The 19076-nt window shown below is 43.7% G+C and overlaps 1 protein-coding gene across 3 annotated transcripts in view; it reads left to right on the plus strand.

The window, feature by feature from the left end:
* atm (ATM serine/threonine kinase) overlaps positions 1-19004 on the plus strand; it is a 29661-nt gene extending 10657 nt beyond the window's left edge. For 2 of the 3 annotated variants that reach the window (XM_078167181.1, XM_033631937.2), the window contains exons 25-63: positions 73-248; positions 387-630; positions 851-966; positions 1130-1256; positions 1366-1565; positions 1899-2073; positions 2258-2416; positions 2570-2702; positions 2803-2898; positions 3016-3187; positions 3297-3438; positions 3610-3786; positions 4007-4184; positions 4300-4405; positions 4544-4702; positions 4808-4916; positions 6238-6326; positions 6441-6543; positions 6632-6780; positions 6870-6974; positions 7073-7192; positions 7302-7536; positions 7662-7832; positions 7939-8058; positions 8610-8827; positions 8946-9153; positions 9266-9388; positions 9611-9751; positions 9888-10026; positions 11501-11583; positions 12295-12435; positions 14460-14576; positions 14808-14957; positions 15144-15309; positions 16247-16333; positions 16685-16799; positions 17166-17229; positions 17641-17783; positions 17905-19004. In XM_078167181.1, the coding sequence (XP_078023307.1) occupies positions 73-248; positions 387-630; positions 851-966; positions 1130-1256; positions 1366-1565; positions 1899-2073; positions 2258-2416; positions 2570-2702; positions 2803-2898; positions 3016-3187; positions 3297-3438; positions 3610-3786; positions 4007-4184; positions 4300-4405; positions 4544-4702; positions 4808-4916; positions 6238-6326; positions 6441-6543; positions 6632-6780; positions 6870-6974; positions 7073-7192; positions 7302-7536; positions 7662-7832; positions 7939-8058; positions 8610-8827; positions 8946-9153; positions 9266-9388; positions 9611-9751; positions 9888-10026; positions 11501-11583; positions 12295-12435; positions 14460-14576; positions 14808-14957; positions 15144-15309; positions 16247-16333; positions 16685-16799; positions 17166-17229; positions 17641-17783; positions 17905-18085 (5637 nt within the window). In that variant the 3' untranslated portion in view covers positions 18086-19004. The remainder of the gene's footprint in view (positions 1-72; positions 249-386; positions 631-850; positions 967-1129; positions 1257-1365; positions 1566-1898; positions 2074-2257; positions 2417-2569; positions 2703-2802; positions 2899-3015; positions 3188-3296; positions 3439-3609; positions 3787-4006; positions 4185-4299; positions 4406-4543; positions 4703-4807; positions 4917-6237; positions 6327-6440; positions 6544-6631; positions 6781-6869; positions 6975-7072; positions 7193-7301; positions 7537-7661; positions 7833-7938; positions 8059-8609; positions 8828-8945; positions 9154-9265; positions 9389-9610; positions 9752-9887; positions 10027-11500; positions 11584-12294; positions 12436-14459; positions 14577-14807; positions 14958-15143; positions 15310-16246; positions 16334-16684; positions 16800-17165; positions 17230-17640; positions 17784-17904) is intronic. The other variant, XM_078167183.1, reaches the window with a different exon arrangement.
* Positions 19005-19076: the final 72 nt, after the last annotated feature.

Raw genomic sequence — 19076 nt, forward strand, 5'->3', positions numbered from 1 at the left:
TTGCCCTTTACCCCATAAAACAAATTACACAAAGGGCAGAGTGAGAATAACAGTTTCTGTCCATTGTCACAGATGTTGTGCAGTGTATCCAGAGCACTTGGCTACAGGAGCGTGAAAACATTCGTCAGTTCTCACCTGTACTACTTGGTAGCTGAGTGGCTCGCACAGAGACAATCTGACGATCGCTACACTCTTGGATCGTTCCCCTTCACCCTCCTAGACCACGACACAGTCAAAGATTTCTATAAGTGAGGAAATAAACTTCTATTATTTTCATATTCTGTCACAACTCAATTTGATGCCCATGTGCAATGGTCTTAAATTGAGTATAACAAAATAAAGGAAGGATTGATTAGGGTATATTAACATCTTTTGTCCTCTTGAAGCTCTTCCTACCAGGTGTTGATTCCCCACCTGGTCTTCCTGGATGACTTTGAGCAGGTGAAGTCAATCGGCAGGTATATCGAGAAGGACTGGAAAGAGTTACTGGCCGACTGTTTCCCCAAGATCATGGTCAACATCCTGCCGTACTTTGCCCTGTCTGGCCAGGACTCACAGGTGGCACAGCAGAGGGAGAAGGCCCACAGAGTGTACGACCTGCTCAAAGATGCCAATTGTCTGGGCAAACAGGTGAACACAGCTGTTTAATATCAGCCTACATCAGGAGACTTTTGTGACTGATGTGAGGTTTCCAAAATGTACTGTAATGTGATATTTGTTGGAGGACTTTTGCACTCATGTGTCTAACATTTTCAGAATGTGTGTGCCAAATATGAGTACCGATCCGGGTATTGAATGGCAAATTGACTGTACTACACGTCTGTCCCTGTGTCTGTGAATGTGTCCGCAGCAAATTGACAACCTCATCCACAGTAACCTGGCAGACATCGTGGTTGAATTGCTGATGACTCTGTATGAAGGAAGTGGAGCAGAAGGGGACGGAGGAGACCTGAAACGCTTTATAGGGTAATGATAGTTAAGATTTACCATGTTTTTCCCTTCATATTAGTCCCTTTTGTTTGTTTATTTGTTTATCCATTCAATCATTCCCCCCAGTTTTACCCTGGGCTGAAATGAAGGTGGTTTGTCTTTCTGTCAGTCTAAATTTTAACTGTATAATGCCCCTCAGGGAGCTGGATCCTGTACCAAACCCACCATACTTCAGCTCTTATGTCATTAGAGCTACTCTGGACTACCTCAGCAAGTGCCACAGTGCAAACCACAAGTCGGTGGTGTCTATTCTGTCCAAAACTCCAGTAAGACCTTATGTGGAGCTACTTGTGTTTTCATTGATCAGTAAATTTTGTTTGCTCTTGGGTAGTTTGACTGTTCTAACCTGTCTGTTGTCCCTGTATTGTGCTGTAGATTTCCATTCAGAGGATTCTGCTGGCGGTGTGTGAGAGAGCAGAAAAGACGACCAACAGCTATGAACGTCACCGCATCCTCCTCATGTATCACCTGTTTGTTAACCTGCTGCTCAGAGAGGTGAAGGACGGCCTGGGAGGAGCGTGGGCCTTCGTCCTCAGAGACATCATCTACACACTCATACACCACATCAACAGCAGGTCAGTGCACACAAATACAAATAGGTATGGGTCGTCGGTGGCTTAGTGGTAGAGCAGGCGCCCCATGTACAAGGCTGTTGCCGCAGCGTCCCGGGTTCGACTCCAGCCTGTGGCCCTTTGCTGCATGTCATTCCCTCTCTCTCTCTCTCCCCTTCACGCTTACCTGTCCTGTCAATTAAAGGCAAAAATGCCCCAAAAAATATCTTTAAAAAAAAAATACAAACAGGTAACATACATGTGGTACATGTGTGTGCAAACACAAATGACTCTCTGTACTGTGTATTCTGTATTCCCTGACAAAATCAACCAGTGTGTTTTTCCTCTCACGCCCAGACCACTTCAGTGCGACGAGGTTTCTAACCGAAGCCTCTCTCTGTGCTGTGACCTGTTGACCTCTGTGTGTCAGGCAGCACTGCAGTTCTGTGATGACGCTCTGGACTGCCACCTACAGGTCATTGTTGGGACACTCACAGCTCAGGTGACCAGCCGGCCCACCATCTCACAACAGGTAAGCGACAGGAGGTAAATTCAAGGGTTTTGTCTTTTACAAGTTTGTAGATTCATTTTCCAGGGTTCTCACAGTCATGGAAAACTGGGAAAGTCATGGAATTTCACTATCACATTTAAATATCTGGCTCCTCCAGCGTTTGCGATCCACATACTAACATTGTTCCTTCTCTCTGGCCCTCCAGGTGCTCAGTCTGTTACAGTTTCTTGTGATAGAAAATCAACAGAAGTTAAAAGGAGCCATCAGCAGGTTGGAGCCTTTTCCTGACCTGCCTGAATTCAGAGAGCTGCGGTCTGTGCAGCACATGCTCAAATATAACACCAGGACCTTCACACTGAGACAGGTACTAAACTTATAACCATGTATTAGCATCATGTGTCTGAGAATTTTTTAAGCATACACAGCTCTAAATCCTCAGTGAATCAAGAGGTGACATTGTCATAGTTATCAGTGAAAACTAATAATCCTAAAATTCCCTGCTGGCTTACATCTTCAGGAGATCGCCCACTTCCTGTCAGTGACATCCTGTGACTCCTTACCTCTGACGAGACTGGAGGGGCTGAAGGAGCTGACCAGACAGCTGCATGACAACAAGGGACAGATCAGAGAGCTGCTCAAAGAGTGTCATGGTACACTGCCAGATGAGGAAAAAATGATCTGTGCGTAAAAAAATTTTGGCATGTTGAATGTGTAATGAGCTTGTCCTCTCTCTCTTTGTCTTCCTCGCAGCTGAACCCACTGACAGTGTGCTTGTGAAGCTGGTTCTCAGTCTGCTGCAGCTCTGTAAGCTCGCAGCCAACCACCCCGGAGGAGCCGACATCCTAGGTATAAAGTCAAATAACTTCCACAGTGACAGTATGATGTGTTTTTGGCCATGTCTAAACAAATTCATCATTTACAGTTTTTGAAAGTTTCACACAAAACCTAAATCTGTTCCTGCAGAGGCAGCAGGCAGCTGTCTGGGGGAACTGGGTCCTGTGGATTTCTCCACCATCGCGCTGCTTCATGGCAGAGACCCCCTCTATGAAAAGGCTGTGTCTCTCTTCACCTCCACTAACTCACAGTGTCTTTACATCATCCTCAACTGCATGAACGATGCGCTGACTCAACAGCGGTACGCGGAATCCTCCATCTCAGTATTTAATCATTTGCTGCACATGATGCAGAGGAGCGAGCGGTTTGTGTTGATATTCACTGTGTTCTGTGATGTGGTTGTCTGCCAGTATTGAGGTGAGGCAGGCAGCAGCTCAGTGTGTGAAGAGCATCCTCGCCACACAGTCTGGGGTTGACTTCTGGGAGCAGCACAAAGACAACAGAGACCCCATGCTGGCCTACCTGAATCCCTTTAGAAAGGCCAAGAAGAAGGTGGGTTCAAGATGTTCTTGTTTCATATTTAAAAACAGTAAGATTTCCAGATTTCCAAATGAACACAGATGATCTCCTTTACTTGTTATACAAATATGAATGTGTGTTTTTGTGTTTGCACATGTAACATCTGTGTCCACCCTGTTTCTACTGGCTGTCATCCCTGGTTAGGCGGTAGCTGTGAGTGCAGAGGAGAGTTTGGAGGCCAGGGAGAAGCTTCGCAGTCAGGAGTTTTGGATTTCCCGGGCAGGTGGCCACAAGGCCTGGCTGAAGGCTCTTTGCACCGCCCTGCTCGACAGCGGAGGAGTCAGGAGTGAAGCTCTCCTGCTCTCACGGCCACTGTGTCTGGTGAGTACACAGCCATTAGCTTAAGAACTCTTACCCTTCATAACTCTACTGCCTACACATACACACTTTGAATATACTTAAAAATTATCCACATTTTGGGTGGTGTTTAATTCTTGTGCTTTAGAGTATCTTGTAGCATTTGTGGTCCACATACTGCACATCAACCAGTTCATGAGAGCTACAGATCTGACGGCGACTTACTTTTTCCGTCTGTCTCCAGGTGAGGGTGGACTGCTGTCAGAGGCTGCTGCCCCTCATCATTCACTCCATCCTTCTGGATGACTCTAATGGTTCATGGAGGGAGTTGCTCTCCTCCCACATTCAGGACTTTTTCAGCTTCTGCTCCAGAAGCGCTCAAGCCTCCAGTCGCTCTGCCACACCTCTCAACTCTGACTCTGGTAAGTTTGTGAGTAAGACAAATAGTAATCATAATACATTGGCCGTCCACTCTCATTCAGGAGGCTGCATGTTTTGGGGTTTTTGTTTGTGATAAGCATTTATTATTCTTTACAGAGTCAGACGCTGCCAGCCAGGGCTTGTATGACAAGACCTCTCTGCGTACCATGCTGGCTGTTATTGACTATCTGAGACACCAACAGAGACCACTGGAAGCTGATAGGTTTGCATTGTCATTGTAATCAAATATGTTTTAGATAAAGCTAAATGTTCAGGGACTCTGTGCTTTCTGTTTGGACCTGCGTTTTCTCTGATTTGCTCATGCCATGTCTTTGAAATAAACGCCGCGTCCTTCTTCCAGCAAGTCCTGCGGCACAGTGTGTGACTCAAACTTCTGGCTGGAGCTGAACTACCTGGAGGTGGCCAAAGCTGCTCAGTCCTGCTCAGCACATTTCACCGCTCTGCTGTACACCGAGATCTATGTGGATAAGATTAAAGCTAACATGGAGGAAGGTCGAAGGTATTCAAGGGGTTTAACTTTTAATCGTTTTCATTCATGTCTCATTATGTGTTGGATTTTATCCAGTTTTTTTTTTTTTTGATCAATTTATTACCAAATCTGCAGAACCAAGTCCAAAGCCTCACGTAAGATCAATTTTGAAGAAAGCAGCCAGACCTTCACCATCTCCAGCCTGACTGAGAAGAGCAAGGAAGACACCAGTATCAGTCTGCAGGTCAGTTCCTCATGTAACATTTTGTTTTCTAAATATGCAAAGCAATTGCTTGCTGGGATTTCTCCTTGATGCATTTCTGTCCTCCCGTAACAGTTAAGTTAGATTGATTATTGCCCACATGTGAGTTTAGTTTAAAGGGATAGTGCACCCAAAAATGAAAATTCAGCCATTATCTACTCACCCATATGCCGACGGAGGCTCAGGTGAAGTTTTAGAGTCCTCACAACCCTTGCGGAGATCCAAGGGGAGAGGGGGTAGCAACACAGCTCCACCTAATGGAGGCTGACGGCGCCCCAGAATAACGTCCAAGAACACAAAATTGAATCCACAAAATATCTCCAACATGCTCATCTGTAGTGATCCAAGTGTGCTGCAGCCCCGACATAAAAAGTTGTTTCAAAAACGTCATATGAACTCTGTTTTTAGCCTCACTGTAGCCTGTAGCTCTGACTGCTTCTCTGTGCTCCGCGCTCACTTGTGCGCACTTGCGCGAGACCAGCAAAAGCATGAGCTTTGCTTATCTGTGTTTACATCACGTGACACGTGCACCGCAGGGAGAGACAGCAGTAACCACAGTAGCTAAAAGATCATTTGCACTACGGTCTTTTAGCAAAGGACAGCCCAACATGTCTGAAGACTTTGAAATTGAGGAGGAACAGCATTTCTTTGTTAAGCCGTATTTGTTTGAGCCCGAGTATATGGACGGAACTCAGGCTACTGGACGAAGCAGCCGCCGCAGCTCATGAGCCTCAGCCAGCCGGTGGTGTAGTTGTTTCAAATGCAAAGCAATGCCAACGGATGAGGAAAGTCTTTGCTGCTCAGACTGGGAATTGGCGATGCCTGCACTTGAGAATCTGGACATCAGTACTGACGAGACTGCTGCTCTTCAGAGACCGTGCATCACCGATCACCCTGAGAGCGCACACGTGAGCGCGGAGCACAGAGAAGCAGTCAGAGCTACAGGCTACAGTGAGGCTAAAAACAGAGTTCATATGACGTTTTTCGAAACAACTTTTTATGTCGGGGCTTCAGGACACTTGGATCACTACGGATGATCATGTTGGAGATATTTTGTGGATTCAATTTTGTGTTCTTGGACGTTAGTCTGGGGCGCCATCAGCCGTTAGGTGTGCTAGCCGCTCCCCCCGCCGATCTCCGCAAGGGATGTGAGGACTCTAAATCTTCACCTGAGCCTCCGTCGGCATATGGGTGAGTAGATAATGGCTGAATTTTCATTTTTGGGTGCACTATCCCTTTAATGAGCAAGATGATTTTGTGATGTGCATTTAGGGAAGTATTTCCATTCTTGCATTTTTATCAGGAGCTGTTGATCGAGGTGTATCGCAGCATTGGAGAGCCTGATAGTCTGTACGGCTGTGGTGGGGAGACAATGACCAGTCCACTGACAAGGTAATCAATAAGTAGATTAATGAGACCTGCATCCCTCTCACATAATCACTTGTTCCCTGCAGTTTTCAGTCATTATCAGAGCTACAACAGTTGTTTTGTCGCATTCATTTCAAGGATTCGGACCTATGAGCACGAGGCTATGTGGGGGAAGGCCCTCACTTCGTACGACCTTCACTCGACTCTGCCTGAGGTCACTCGACAAGTGGGAATTGTGGAGGTAAAAATAATGAAGGAAAATTAGATTCTTATGTTAGGTGTTGATGCTTTCACTGCAGCCTCTTCATTTGTAATGTTGGCACCAACAGGGCCTGCAGAACTTTGGTCTGAGCAGCATCCTCGCCACCTACATGAGGGGTCTGGAGAGTGAAGGGGTGGACTGGGGAGCCGAGCTGAGAGAGCTCCGCTTCCAGGCCGCCTGGAGGAACACACAGTGGGACTGTGAGCTGTTGGAGAGGTGAGGTGAAGGAGGGGCATGAATACACAGCTGAGAGACAGTCTGTCACTTAATACCTTTTTTTTCTCAAATCTAATTTGTTGTATCAGGAGTGAGAAATCCAAACCCGGCTTCCATGAATCAGTGTTTTGTTCCCTGCAAGCGCTGAGGGACAAAGAGTTCTCCGTATTTGATGAAACCATGAAACAGGCCAGGTATAGTTGACACCTCGTGAAATTCCAAGTTTTGGCTCTAATCCTGTTCTCCACCTGTAAAATAATTCACTCATCTATGTGCTTGTGTGTTTCCACAGGGGTGCAGAAGTGGAGGAGCTGTGTAGAGGCAGTCTAGAGGCTGTGTCGTCTCTGTACCCGGCACTCAGGGACCTGCAGAGCATCAGGGAGCTGGAGAGTGTGAAACAGCTCTTTTCAAGGTGACATCAGCAGGCACACATTAGACACAACATACATGTAGTCGTTGAAAGACTCCACTGTGGATTTTTTATCCTTAATACATTTTATTTTATCTACTTCTTCCATCAGACCCTTCTCAGATGTTGTTCTGAGGGAAGTTTGCAGTCAGTGGCGGCAGCACTCCCAGCTGCTTGCCGACAGTGACTTTGCCTTAGTGGAGCCCATTTTAGCCGTCCGCTCAGTAGCCCAGCACACCCTGATGTCCAGGGCGGGAGATCCCGACAGCTCCCAGTACCTCAGCTCTGTCCTCACTGACCACCTCATGGAGCTGTGCCGGCTGGCTCGCAAGGCTGGGAATACACAGGTAGCGTGTGTGTGTGTGTGTGTGTGTGTTTCTGTACGTGTTTGTGTGTGTGTGTGTGTGTTCCAAGGGAACAGGATCAGAACAGTTGACTACAAAACACTCACAGTGCTTTGATTCCTGTCCAGCTGGCAGAGCGGGCAGTCTTCCAGATGAAGCAGCACGGCGGTGCAGGGTCCTGGGCGTCATCCCCTGTGTTGTCATGGCAACTGGAGGAAGCCCAGGTGTTCTGGGCGAAGGGAGAGCAGGGACTGGCTCTGGGCCTGCTGAGGCAGATGATAAACAACCTGGAGGACAAGGTCAGACACAAAGATAAAGACTCAAATCAAATTCAATTCATATTGTTGTCTTCATCGTCATATAACAGAGTTATTAAATGGAAAAGTTTTGTAATTTGTCCGACAGGTGGACTTGAATCCGGCTGTGGCCCCGGTGTACACTGAGTGTCTCAGGCTGTGTGGTAACTGGCTGGCTGAGACTTGCTTGGAAAGCCCCGGAGTAATACTGGAAAAGTACCTGGAGAGGGTAAGAGGAAGCTGAAAGATAACAGACCAGTGTTTTTAATGGATATCTGCTCAAAAAAACAGCAAAGTATAAATGTTTTCATACAAACAGTGGTGTCCACAGTTCCTGGAAAACCCGTCAAAAGTCAGTTGCACAGACTAAAGAAAAAAATGTATATTTGTGGAAAAAAGCCAGTAAATCAGGCAAACAGGAATCTCAAAGGCCTTAAAATGTCTAATAGCTTGCTCTCTAACACCCTGAAGTACACACATATTTATGCACATGCACGAAGCCTCCCTACTGCATACATGAGTTATTACCCATCAGCAGGGCAGTGTCTGGCCACCGGCACTCATGTATACATGCATTAATTTTTTATGTCCAGAGAAATTAGGAGTAGGCCCAAAGACATAAATATTAAACTTGTGCAAGTGTACAGTTTATGTCCACAAGCTACAGCAGACTCATAAGGACAACATTCATATTCCTGTGCATGTTTACTTCAGTACCACTTTGACTCTAACTCACCTGTCAGAGAAACTGTAAATGTCTCCCCTGTGCTGGTCCATCAGGCAGTGGAGGTGATCGAGGGGGAATCAGGACTTCATGACTCCAGGCTGCAGAGTCAGCGGACTGAGGCCTTCCTGTCTCTGGCCCGCTTCTCCGACGCTCAGTACCAGAGCATCGACAAATACATGAACTCCTCTGAGTTTGAGAACAAGCAGGCGCTGCTGATGAAGGCCAAAGAGGAGGTGGGCCTGATGAGGGAACGTAAAGTGATGTCCAACAGGTCTGTGCTCTATTATAACTTTTTTTACATTTTACATAAATTAATACATTTTTAAAAAAGCTTTTTGGAGATTTTAGACAACGAAACAGAAATAAGTGCTCTTCCTTGTACTTCGCAGGTACACAATAAAGGTGCAGAGAGAGCTAGAGCTGGATGAGAAAGCCTTGTCCAACCTGCAGGCAGACAAACAGCGTTTCCTGTGTAAGGCGGTGGAGAATTACATCCAGTGTCTGGAGGAAGGTGAGGAGCACGACACCTGGGTGTTCCGCCTGGCTTCACTCTGGCTGGAGAATGCAGACGTTAAGGCCGTAAACAACATGATGAAGGTTAGTGAAACCCACTCAGATTGCTTTGAGTGTGGGACGAAAGCCACTCTGTAAAGGGGAAGCGCCTTGCTTTATGTTTTCTCAAAGCGTCTTCACTTGTTTTATGTTCCAGAAAGGGGTGAAGCAGATTCCCTCCTACAAGTTCCTGCCTCTCATGTATCAGCTGGCTGCTCGCATGGGAACCAAGATGGCAGCTGGCTCTGAGGAAACAGGCTTCCATGACGTCCTCATTGACGTAATGCAACACTCTTTTAAAACATTAATAGTGGTATATTTTTGGTCTCTTGGAAGATGCAGCATCTATAGCTGACATCATAATGATGGCTTTCTTGTATGTTCAAAACTAGTCCAACTATTGTTGCTTAATTCCTAAAAAACCTTGTGCCAAATATATTTTTAGTGGAAACAAATAATGGATTGCAAAAAAATGTTGCTTCATATGTATTCTCTGTAACAGCTAATCTGCAGAGCGTCTCTGGAGCACCCTCACCACACACTCTTCATCATCTTCGCCCTGGTGAACGCCAACAAAGACGAGGACTTTTGCAAAACCCGGTTGAGTAAGAGTGCACCACAGCAGCCCTCACCATTTGACCTGGTGAGACTTCGCATTAGATAATAATTCCTGGATGAAATCATGATATTCATTGTGCTTTTATAGCCATTAGTTTTACTCTGCAGAGCTCTTTGAACACCAAGAGTTCTGTTTCTCAAGTGAAGTCTCTCTGCTGCAGGAGCGTTCAGATGTGGCCCGGAAGATCATCAGCGCAATCAGGAAAAAGAGAGGCGAGATGATCAGAGGGATCGAGCACCTGTGTGATGCCTACATTACTCTGGCGTATATGGACGTCAGCAGGCACAAGAACGAGAAGAGTGAGTAGGCTGAGCGCAGTGGTGTACATAAACATATGTACTGGGTGGTATTTTAAGGAGAGCTGCTTGATTATGGCAAGAATAATAACAATTGTTTTCATCAATATTGAGATCACAGTTATCTAACACGATAACTAATTGACTTTGGAAACATCATGTAGTTATTAAAATGCAAAAAAAAAAAAAAATCTTTTTAACATACATACATTTCCTTAAAGGGCCAGTGTGTAAAATGGGTTGAAAACAGTGACATCAGTGGTCAAATTCTAGATTGCAGGGCTCACTCACTCACCCCTCCCGTTGGGTAAATGACGGTGGCCTTGTAGGGACAAAAAGCCTTGCGCATGAGTTTTTCAGGAGTAGGTCTATCTAGTGAGGAGGTGAATATTTATTTAGAAATCTAAACCATGTTACGATATTGTAATGAATCCCTCACGAGCAGGAGACCAGAGGAGCGTTCGGGAAAAAGGCCAGTTTATTTGAGCACTCCAAAAACTCCAGTAACACTCCACTCCGTCCCAAACTCTGACTCTTCTAGCGTAACAGACACACTTCATACACACATACTCGTTTACCATAGCCTGTAAACAGAGCTCAGCTGTTTATTTAGCCTAGCAATATCTCCGGACTATAGTAGCTGCAATGGACGACTTTGAACGCGATTTTGAAGAGTTTCTTGTAGCGGACACAGACCCAGAGCCATACCTGTTTGAGCCGGAGCATACAGATGAGGAACTCCATGTGTTTGATGCTGAGCGGGCGAAAAGAGAGGCTGAATGCACAGAATGGGATTCGGTGCTGCTGCTACCATCGTTGGGGAGATATATCATCAGGAGGAAAAGCGCCGCAGAGAGTGCATCACAAGGAGTGAAGGTGCGTCTTCTTTTCCTCGCAGATGACGGTTCGGGTTCATTCTCTCCTGTTGCGTGGTAGGTGTGGTCCATTCCCAAACTTTATAACTAAAAAAACTTTTCACTACTCTCTATCAACGAACTACTAACACTCTCTGCTGTTTCCTCCTCCCGCTGTCTTCGTTGGTTCATTTATACACGCGAAACGCGTTCTCTGGCTGGCTGGATTGTCCGCTCGGTCTGCCATACATACATGGCGGCGCAAGATGGCGACCTCTCTAAAGCTACTTATAAGGCTACGAAAACCAAACGAATTTTATTTTATAGCGATCATACACTTGTATAAACATATTAATGGGTAGAATATTCAGATTCAGATTGACAATAAACCATGCCAGATATTACACACTGGCCCTTTAAAGATTTGATTAACCGCCCACCCCTCATTTAAGGGTTCAAGAATTTCTCTGCTTGACATTCCAACATTTATCCCAGTGCTACATACTTAAGCCGTTAGTTTGCCATTTCTGTTTAATATGTGTGAAAAACGGGGATAATGTTTCTATTTTCCTTACCCCCTTTATGTCCAGCTGCTCAGTATCATTTGTGTCCTTTCATTATAGAGGCTCTTCCCATCCCTGCCGATCAGCCCATCATGAAAATCAAAGACCTGGATGAGGTTGTCATCCCCACGATGGAGATCAAGGTGAAAATGATCAACATTCAACATTATCCTGAATTATTTTTGTGTTGTAATTCCTGAAAACACTTAAATTTTTACTGATGCTAAGACATTCCTCTTAAATTAAACGATGATGGGATTTATTTGACTTAGTTTGATCGACCCATTGGATTTTTTTTAATTTGGCTAGTATTCTATTGAGTGTCTCTTTTATTCATTTTTTTCATTTCTTTATGGTCATGTCCCCATATTCCCTCATATGAGAAAGTCTACATTTCTGATGTTCCAAATCTTTAAACCTACCACTGAACCCACTACTGTCTTTTTACTTCATACTTGCACTTACCTGTCGTCAAAATCTGTATTAATCTAACTCAGTCTAATAACCATATTCCTTCATAAAAGCTGCCTCTGTGTGGGACAGCATATATACTACTTGCCTTCATACTGACCTACAATGGTTGACTAAGAAAAGGCTGATATGTCCAAAAATCCGTTTTTAATTTGGTCAGAAATGATCTTAAAAAAGTCTTAAACAATAAATTTAAGTGTCTGATACCTGTCTTGTGATATCAAACCAGTGTTTGATCATTTTGTTCCTGTCTCACATGTTAAACAACACAAACTGCTTCAGACTGTGACCCCGCATGTCCACTGAAATATTCAAGACTTTACGACAGTATCCTGAAACAAGTGTGTTGTAAGATAACAAGAGTTGTTTCATTATGTGAACAGGTGGATCCATCTGGTTGTTATGACAACCTGGTGACCGTCAGATCCTTCCTGCCTCAGTATCACCTGGCCGGAGGAGTCAACTTGCCCAAGATCATCGACTGTGTCGGCTCTGACGGCAAAAGCAGGAGACAGCTGGTCAAGGTGCGTGACACTCTGAGAGTTTGTGTATTTAAGTGTTAGATGTCAGAAGTATGCCTTTGATTCCCTGTTGTTAGTGAGGTTGAGCTTATGCTACAAACATGCACAAATACTTTCTTTTCTGCCGGGTATGTGTGTGTTCTCGACTAAACAAATCCCCTCTCTTTGAAGCTAAAGCCGCTGTCATGTGTGATTAAAGCCTGACCAGCCCTGACGGGAACCCTACTCACTTTTAACTTCAGTTCTTTTCCATTTCACTTTAGTAATGATTGATCTTGTTTTTGTACCAGGACAAATACAATGTTTGTTAGATTACTTTGGCACCTTTGTAATGAGGACATTCTCCAGGAAACAGTGGGGGGGGGGTGTCCATGTGTTTGTGTGAGCGCATGTTTTGTGTTTGCGGGAACACTTAAAGGCTAATAATTCACCTCATAGACACTTTGGAGAGTCATGGTGAAATAACAGTTTTTCTGATCTTTAACTTCAGTGAATTCTGTTTTTAGATCAATGTGCTTTTGATATTTAAATGAATTATATATATATATATATATATATATATATATATATATATATATATATATATATATATACACATTTTCCCAAGGCAGACCTGGCCAAGACAGCAGCATACAAAAAAAGTTACAGCCAATCAACCACACAATAGAAAACATAAAAGATACACAGGAACATGTAGAAATATTAGAACACCTGCACAATTACAAGACCCAACCAACTTATAATCAGGCAGAGAAACCAATTCTTGTAGTTTAGTTATTCTAAGTGAGAGGAGCAGAGCATTGAAAAGCGTTCTTTCCCAGCTCAGTCCGTGCACTAGGAACAGACAACAAAACTAAGTCCTGAGATCTCAGACTATAGCTACAGTCAGATCTCTATTCAATCAAAGTACAAATGTACGAAAGGAGTTCCCAGTATGGCTTTTTAAATGAACAAATACCAGTGACTGAGCCTATGAAAGGTCACAGAATGCCAACTAGCCCTGAAGTAAAGCATACAGTGATGAGTTAGGGCTTTATGATTTGTAACAAATCTCAGTGTACTGTGATATGCAGTATCTAACGTGTGATAACACTATGCAGATGTGTTCATGTACAACAAATCACCATAATCCAGTACCGGTAAAAACGTAGCAGCAAGCAGTCCTTTTCCGGCCTCAAAGGAGAAACAGGACTTGTGTCTGAAATAAAACCCTGACTTCAGCCTCAGCTTTTTAATAAGATTACCAAGCTGAGGTTTAAATGACAAGGAGTCATTAAGCCAAGTACTGAGATATTTATAACAAGTGACAACCTCTAATTTCTAACCCTGAGCAGTAATGATATCAGGAGAGTTCACAGGCTTCTTCCGAGCATTTGAGAAATGCATAACCTTAGTTTTATCAGCATTTAAAACTAGCTTTAGTCGTGAAAGCTGAGTCTGTATAATGTTAAAGACAGCCTGCAATTTGGCCACAGCGTCTGTGATGGATGAGCCGTGACAATATATCACTGTGTTATCAGCATAAAAATGAAAGTTGGCACCAACCACATTTTGACCAAGACTACTAAAATAAATTGAAAATAAGAGCGGACCTAACATGAAACCCTGGGGTACACCATTACAAGTGTTGAGCCAGTTAGAGGTGAGCCCATCAAATTGAAGACACTGAGACCTATCTGAGAGGTAATTCACAAACCAGCTCATGGCCTGGTCAAATATACTAATACTCCTCAACCTCTGTTTTAAAATAAGATGTCTTCTAGTTAAACAATCTTGGAAAGTATGTTGCTGATATTTTAGAGGCAGTTTTACAATTGATAGGATATGAAAAATGGACTTAGTGTGACAGAAGAAGACATTTCTTGCATTTTAATGACTTCAGTGGTTTTAAATTCAATAAAAATGATTAAAAAAAAGACTGATATATTTGTGGAATTAAACTGAGGCTCCTAATGAGCTTCTCAGTGCTCCTTGGTGCTGTGGTACACTATATGTTTTCCAGTGACCTTTGACCTCTGTGTAAACAGGGTCAGGACGACCTGCGGCAGGATGCAGTGATGCAGCAGGTCTTCAGCATGTGCTCCATGTTGCTGCAGCGCAATACGGACACTCGCAAGAGGAAGCTCAACATCAGACGATACAAGGTTACACACATTGTTTAATCCTCTCTCTCCCCACTTGATCCTGTGTTTAAACCATTGCTCTTTAATTCAAAGAGAATAATAATTCAGTACCGGCATGTTCTGTTGCATATTCCCTTTGATCTTTGTGTCATCGACTTCTAATTCCCTTATTTTCTTAAAAGACGGCATCAAAGCAGTTTTGAAAAACCCACTTACACTTGCATCATCTGCTTTCTCTCTGCTTCATCCCAGGTGGTGCCGTTCTCACAGCGTAGCGGTGTGTTAGAGTGGTGTTCTGGCACGGTGCCCATTGGGGAGTTTCTGGTGGATCCCAGTAAAGGAGCCCACAAACGTTTTAAACCCCAGGACTGGACCAACCTGGCCTGTCGGAGGAAGATGATGGTACGACTCAGGCATATTCAGGGCTGTAATAGAAAAGATACAGCACCGTCCTGCACGACAGGGATTTGTCTGTTGTTAGCCTTTCTAGTCTTGGTATTTAAATTGACGTCTGAACTTAATGTCTGCATCCCTACAAAAGTATATAAACACCTGTCCATTTAATCTTCGGCCATGCTGTCATTGTAGGAGGCTCAGAAGCTCGGGTTTGATGACAAGCTCCAGGCCTACAGTGAGGTGTGCAAAAACTTCAGGCCGGTCTTCAGGTATTTCTGCATGGAACGATTCCTTGACCCTGCAGTGTGGATGGAGAAACGACTGGCTTACACTCGCAGCGTGGCCACCTCTTCTATAGGTATATAAAGTCCTGCATGTTCACCCCAGGTCTTGTGTTTAGCTCAACACCATGTTGGCCCCCAGGCCATCTTAACATGGGTATAAATTTTGACCTGGAGACATAACAAATTATTACAGTTATTAAAGGCTACGCTTGGTCATTCCCAACCTGGACCCTCTTTTCCCATGTTTCTGTTTCTAAGTGACTGATGGGAACAACACTTTTTTAAATTGGTCCACAACTGGCAGCGAAACAAGCCGCAATGTAACTACTTGTTGCATGTTCGCACCATCAATTTACGTTCACTAAAAGTGCTTGATCAGCGTCTGACAAGCTCAGATTAATGTTCTTGGTGTCAGACACACCTTCATTCAAAGTCAACAGAAACAAAATAAAATCCACAAAAGCCATCTTGCTTTGTCTTTCCACTGTTCCAACAATCATCAACTCTATTTTGGTTGAAATAAACTCTTAATTCATCCAGTTTGATGAGACAATATGTTGGCTTTGTACACGCTAAAATGACTTCATTTAAATGGAGTTTGAGGGTTTGGTGATGGCACATTCAGGGCCGTTTCTAGTCAAACAAAAAGGGTCTTACTCTTTAACTAAAAGGTCATCTTTGTTGGGTGCTTTACATAGTGTTGTCAGACACTTATAACTGCATTCTGAGCCTGTTAGTGAATGTAAATTTAGTGTTTTCATTGCAGCCTGTTTCGTGGCTGCAGCCCTTTTGCTCAATGCTAGACCAATTTAAAAATGGTTGTTCCCATAAGTCATTTAGACACAAAAACATGGGAAAAGGGTTCAGGCTGAAAAATGTCATACTTACCCTTTAATGGTTTTTTCATTACATTATAATAAATAATGGTGATATAATAACACACATCTTGGGGATTTAAAATTGTGAACGACCATTTTGACTTCTTGCCATCTTTCTGTTTTGTGCCTGCAGTTGGCTACATCGTAGGCCTGGGCGACCGACACATCCAGAATATTCTGGTTGATGAGCAGACTGCTGAGCTGGTGCACATCGATTTAGGTAAAATTCTTCTCATTAGTTTTGTGTATGCAAACACAGATAGTTTGCTCTACACTTCAGAAATAGGAGAGGCTCTGTAAATAATAGCTGACTGTACTGGGGCTGCTGTAATTCAAGTAATACAAAGCGGTGTTGTGTAACTTGGCAAGAGACTTATTCTCCACCCAGTAGAGTTTGATTCAAGTGCATTGTTTGATTTTACAATCAATGAAACTCTTGTTTTAACATGGTGAACACTTTCTGACTCTTAAGCTCTAAATTCAGGGATCAAGACATCATGAATACCATGGTGTGACATGCATCCTAACACATCCCTCTCTTTGTTTCCTTTTCATTGCTTATGCTGTTCAGGTGTGGCCTTTGAGCAGGGGAAGATCCTCCCCACCCCCGAGACTGTCCCCTTCAGACTGTCCAGAGACATTGTAGATGGCATGGGCATCACTGGAGTGGAGGGAGTGTTCAGGAGGTGAGGAGGACAAGATTTCATTAGATATTTATAAACCAGGACTAATGGGAAGTCAAGGCTGGGAACATTTTCATGTAGTGTTTTACCCCATTACAGTCGTCCCCCCTGAGGTAATGATTGTAGCCCATTAACCACAAAACTAGAACTGGTACTACAAAGTACATACTCATTAGTCCTGACAAACTTAACGGACATTTTAAGACTGGTTTCCTACCCTGCAGTCAGCCACTATTTTATATTCATGTCACCACAGGGTAAAAAATCAACGTGCAGAACTGGTTTGTAAAACATTTTGGTTTGTGATGCCTTCAGGGACACGCTGATGAAAAAGAAACTGAATGAACTTCACCTGTTTTCTCTGTTCAGATGTTGTGAGAAGACCATGGAGGTGATGAGGAGCTCTGAAGAAGCTCTGCTGACTATTGTAGAGGTACGAACATGGAACAACTCCCCCACACACAAACTCTCTTACAGTACATCTCTGACATTTCTTTAACCTCGTGTTAAACATTGCCTTTGTGCGTTTAGGTTAGGGAGGCCAATAATTCCTGATTACAAACACCTTGAAGGGCATTATTCTGTTTATAACACGGTCAATTAAGAATATTCACCTGTATTTTTATGTGTTTTACAATCAGAATCTAAAGGTCTTCACAAGCCATAATTTGGTTTCGCTGGAAACACCTGAGGGTTTGACTAATATCTGGAACAATTGTACCATCCCATAGGTGTACCCCACTTCATAGGTGTCCATTATCAGGAATTACTGGACACCCTGCAGCCATTCGGAGTCATGTATTCACCCAGACCATGGTGTAATACGTGTTAATTTGCTCTACAGGTGCTGCTGTATGACCCTCTGTTCGACTGGACCATGAACCCATTAAAAGCCTTCTACCTGCAGCACGACGAACAGCAGGAGCTCAACGCGACGCTCAGCTCCACCATGGGAGGAGATGAGATAGACAACCACCGTAAATCCAGGTGCTGCATCTCTCGATCTTATCCTCTGATTCCAATATGAGAGCCCTTTCAGTGATGTTGTAGAGGCGTTCCTGTCTCTCTTAAAGCTCTGTCTCATCACCTTCTTCTCTTCTCCCTGCAGTGACAGTCAGAGCTTCAACAAAGTGGCAGAGCGGGTGCTGCTGAGGCTGCAGGAGAAGCTGAAGGGAGTGGAGGAGGGCACGGTCCTCAGTGTTGGGGGGCAAGTCAACCTGCTCATCCAACAAGCAATGGACCCAAAGAACCTCAGCAGACTCTTCCCAGGCTGGCAGGCCTGGGTGTAGAGCTGAGAGAAGGTACGCTCGGGCTGGTTTGGTCTCTGCTGGAGGCGACAAGTGTACTGGCCTCATTATCATTTTCTTCTTATAGAGGCAGTTTCGTGGTCTTCGCTTGTGCCAGAGGAACCTCCTTTCAGAAGTCAAACTGTTTTTAAAATTCTGGATTGCAATAGATGTTACTGGCAAAAAATTACACTATTTTTGTTCGTTGTTGAAGGTAAGATATCACTGCATTGTTTAGGAAAAGGAAAATTGCACAGAGACTATGCAAGTGAGCTTCAGAATATAAACATGGTGAAACAAGTTCCTGGTATCTATTCCTCTTTTTACCATTTTCCAAAGGAAGTTCTCTGTTTTTTGTTTTCAGACTAAGCGCCAATTGATTTTCTTTGTTCGAATTATGAATTTCTGTCCAATGTTGCACTTTACCCGAACATAAAGTCAGTTTGGCAAATTCCATGCAACAGTTCCTGCAAATCAAGCCATAAAATCACCAATTTTTTGTGTGAATCACAAAATCCTGAAGGGATTTCAAAGGACCAATAAACTGTGGTGCTGAAAGGGCCGGCATGTTTACTGTAAAGGTGAGATTGATCCTGTTTTTTACACCATGAGATGTGAATGTTGTATGAAGTTATTAAGGTGTGCCAATAATTACCCAAAGCTTTTCACTATGAATACATGCCTTTATGAATGTATGAATATGCCTTATTCAGCAGAGGTTTGTTTCACTTCAGCTGTTTGTTTGTTAAGTTTTTTCGCTATCAAAGTAGTGAATATTCTGTTGTGCTGTAAAGCTCATAGAGTATCTCTAGGGCATTCAGAAATGTATATTTAACAGCAACTTGGCCTGGACTGTAAAATGCTGCAGTTTAATATGATTTCTGTATCATTAAACAAACAGAATTAAAATAATTTTTTGTTCAGATTGTCTCTCGGTTAATCACTTTAGCTGACTACTAATTTATTACAAGTTTATTTACAGATAAAACTGCTC

Source organism: Epinephelus lanceolatus, chromosome 4 (genome assembly GCF_041903045.1).
Source record: "Epinephelus lanceolatus isolate andai-2023 chromosome 4, ASM4190304v1, whole genome shotgun sequence".
In the NCBI taxonomy this organism is placed as follows: Eukaryota; Metazoa; Chordata; class Actinopteri; order Perciformes; family Serranidae; genus Epinephelus; species Epinephelus lanceolatus.